Source organism: Gavialis gangeticus, unplaced genomic scaffold (genome assembly GCF_001723915.1).
Source record: "Gavialis gangeticus isolate Ggan-Ray unplaced genomic scaffold, GavGan_comp1, whole genome shotgun sequence".
Taxonomy (NCBI): domain Eukaryota; kingdom Metazoa; phylum Chordata; order Crocodylia; family Gavialidae; genus Gavialis; species Gavialis gangeticus.
The window spans coordinates 131165051-131167108 of record NW_017729025.1 but is presented as its reverse complement, the minus strand read 5'-3'; the positions used below and the strand labels follow the sequence as shown (position 1 = coordinate 131167108).

General features: G+C 39.7%; 1 protein-coding gene across 2 annotated transcripts in view; it reads left to right on the top strand.

Moving 5' to 3' along the window:
- Positions 1–2058, top strand: part of PARVA (parvin alpha) — a 150722-nt gene that overhangs the window by 118291 nt on the left and 30373 nt on the right. For both annotated transcript variants that reach the window (XM_019519564.1, XM_019519565.1), the window contains exon 5: positions 558–698. In XM_019519564.1, coding sequence (XP_019375109.1) covers positions 558–698 — 141 coding nt within the window. The remainder of the gene's footprint in view (positions 1–557; positions 699–2058) is intronic.

The window sequence follows — 2058 nt, the reverse complement described above, 5'->3', positions numbered from 1 at the left end:
TCCTGGATGCTTCATCTCTAGTCACATGACTATAGTACAGCCTGACTTTTACCACTCAAACAGAAGCTTTAAAAATATTGTTCTAGGGGCTGAAGAAGAAGCAGTTCATCTAGACTGGACAAATCAAAACTTTTATTTGACCACCAAAATAGCTAGTCTATAGTACAATTAACCTTTGTGCTATATCTTTTATGGAAGAACCAAGAAGGCAGCATGCTTAACCCCCACCTTTAGTGATCTATAGAGTTGCTTCCACCCCTTGCTAGCTTGTAGTGTGGTTTTCATTACTACTTGGCTTTAATGTTTATAGGAAACAGTGAGAAAACAGGGGGTTATAACCTTAGGATTCGTAAGTGACACTAAAGGTCCTCTGGAGGAAAAAAAAAGATGTCCTTACATGGATCAGCCAAGAAATCAGTGATCAATTTTTTTCAACCATGAACCTTTGTATCTACTGAAAATGCACTGGAGTGTGGGGAATGGAATGTCTTTCCATTGCTCATGGTATCTAAGGTTAAGGAGCAGACTAACTGTCTTTTCTTCCATTATCACTTCAGAGAAACTTGAGAGTGAGAAACTGAATGTTGCTGAAGTCACACAGTCTGAAATTGCTCAGAAGCAAAAGCTACAGACAGTGCTTGAAAAGATCAATGAAACGCTTAAACTTTCTCCAAGGAACATCAAGTGGAATGTTGACTGTAAGTTGCATATTTTACAGTGAAGCACTTAGATGTTGATAGGGTAGATGTTAGAGTCCCCATCTACAAGTCATAACTATACTACACTAAGGAAGGCCAGTTTCCTGATCCCTGTGGAGGAAATTGCACAGTATGGTGAATAGGGGTGTACATTCAGCAACATTTTTTCCTTCTCCAGTACTGCTTCACCTCCAGAAAAATAAATAGCTACACTTCTTTAAACACTTGGCATTTATGTATTCAAAGGTGTACATATCTCTGCATCTTTCATTACCACATTTGTGCATGTGAAAGTGGGACTACATGCATTAAAAATGCAGTATTTAGGCTCACAGATGCCTCTTGTACAGTGCATACACATGACATTTGCCTGCATGTGGTTCAAATGGATTATGGCCAACTGAATATTTAAGGTAAAATCCTGCACCCACTGAAGATAACTAACTCCCATGGATTTTGCTCAAATCTTTTCTGGTATATACTCATACTTATTTAACAGTGCAGGAAGTTCAACAATGGCTGTGATTTATGAGTGCCTTAGATTTTAGTTACTGAATTTAAGACACCTTAAAAAGACCTGATTTTCTGAAGGTGGAAACTCAGTAGTTTTGAAAAACAGGTTTCATCAAGCTGTCTCAAGTTGGGCACCCAAAATCACCAACTGCTTTTGAAAATCTTGCCCAGTATGTTTATAGCAGCTGTTTCCTGTCTTCTCTCTCCATCCTGAGCCACGCTATCTTTCATCACATATTCCATGTGGAAGGGAGAGATGTAACTATGATGAGGCAGGATGAACTTTAAGCATAGTTCTTCCCCATAGCTTTTCCCCTTCATGTGGCCCCATCATGTTACTTTCACCATCATTTTCTTCCATTCTCAGCTACACAGCAGGATGCAAGGCATGTAGAGGGCCCTGTGATTTACTTACAATTCTAATTTGTCTTTGTTTTAATGTGTTACATGTGTTTCCCAAATTTTTAGTGTGAAAGTAGGAGATTGACAGCAGCTGCCAGAGCCAGCTGTTGTAAAAATAGGTGTGGGGCAGGCTTCTTTATACAACTGTCCCAGAGCATGTCCTTCCTGACCAACAGTCCCTCCCCCGCTCCTCCCCCAACAGTGCCAGTGTTGTAGACTGTGGAAAGTTATGGGGCCGATACAGAGAGGTCTACTGCACAGTTGAAAATTGCATTGGAAATGTTGAAAGAGAACATTTCAGGGAATCACTTACTACATTACATGTGAAATAACTTAGTAGTTATTGGTTACTTCATGTATGGGAAAACATGCAACATTGTATTGTAACTGTCAACCATCACATTAGAGTACTACCGAAGGGAAGCAAATGAATGCACTGTAAATC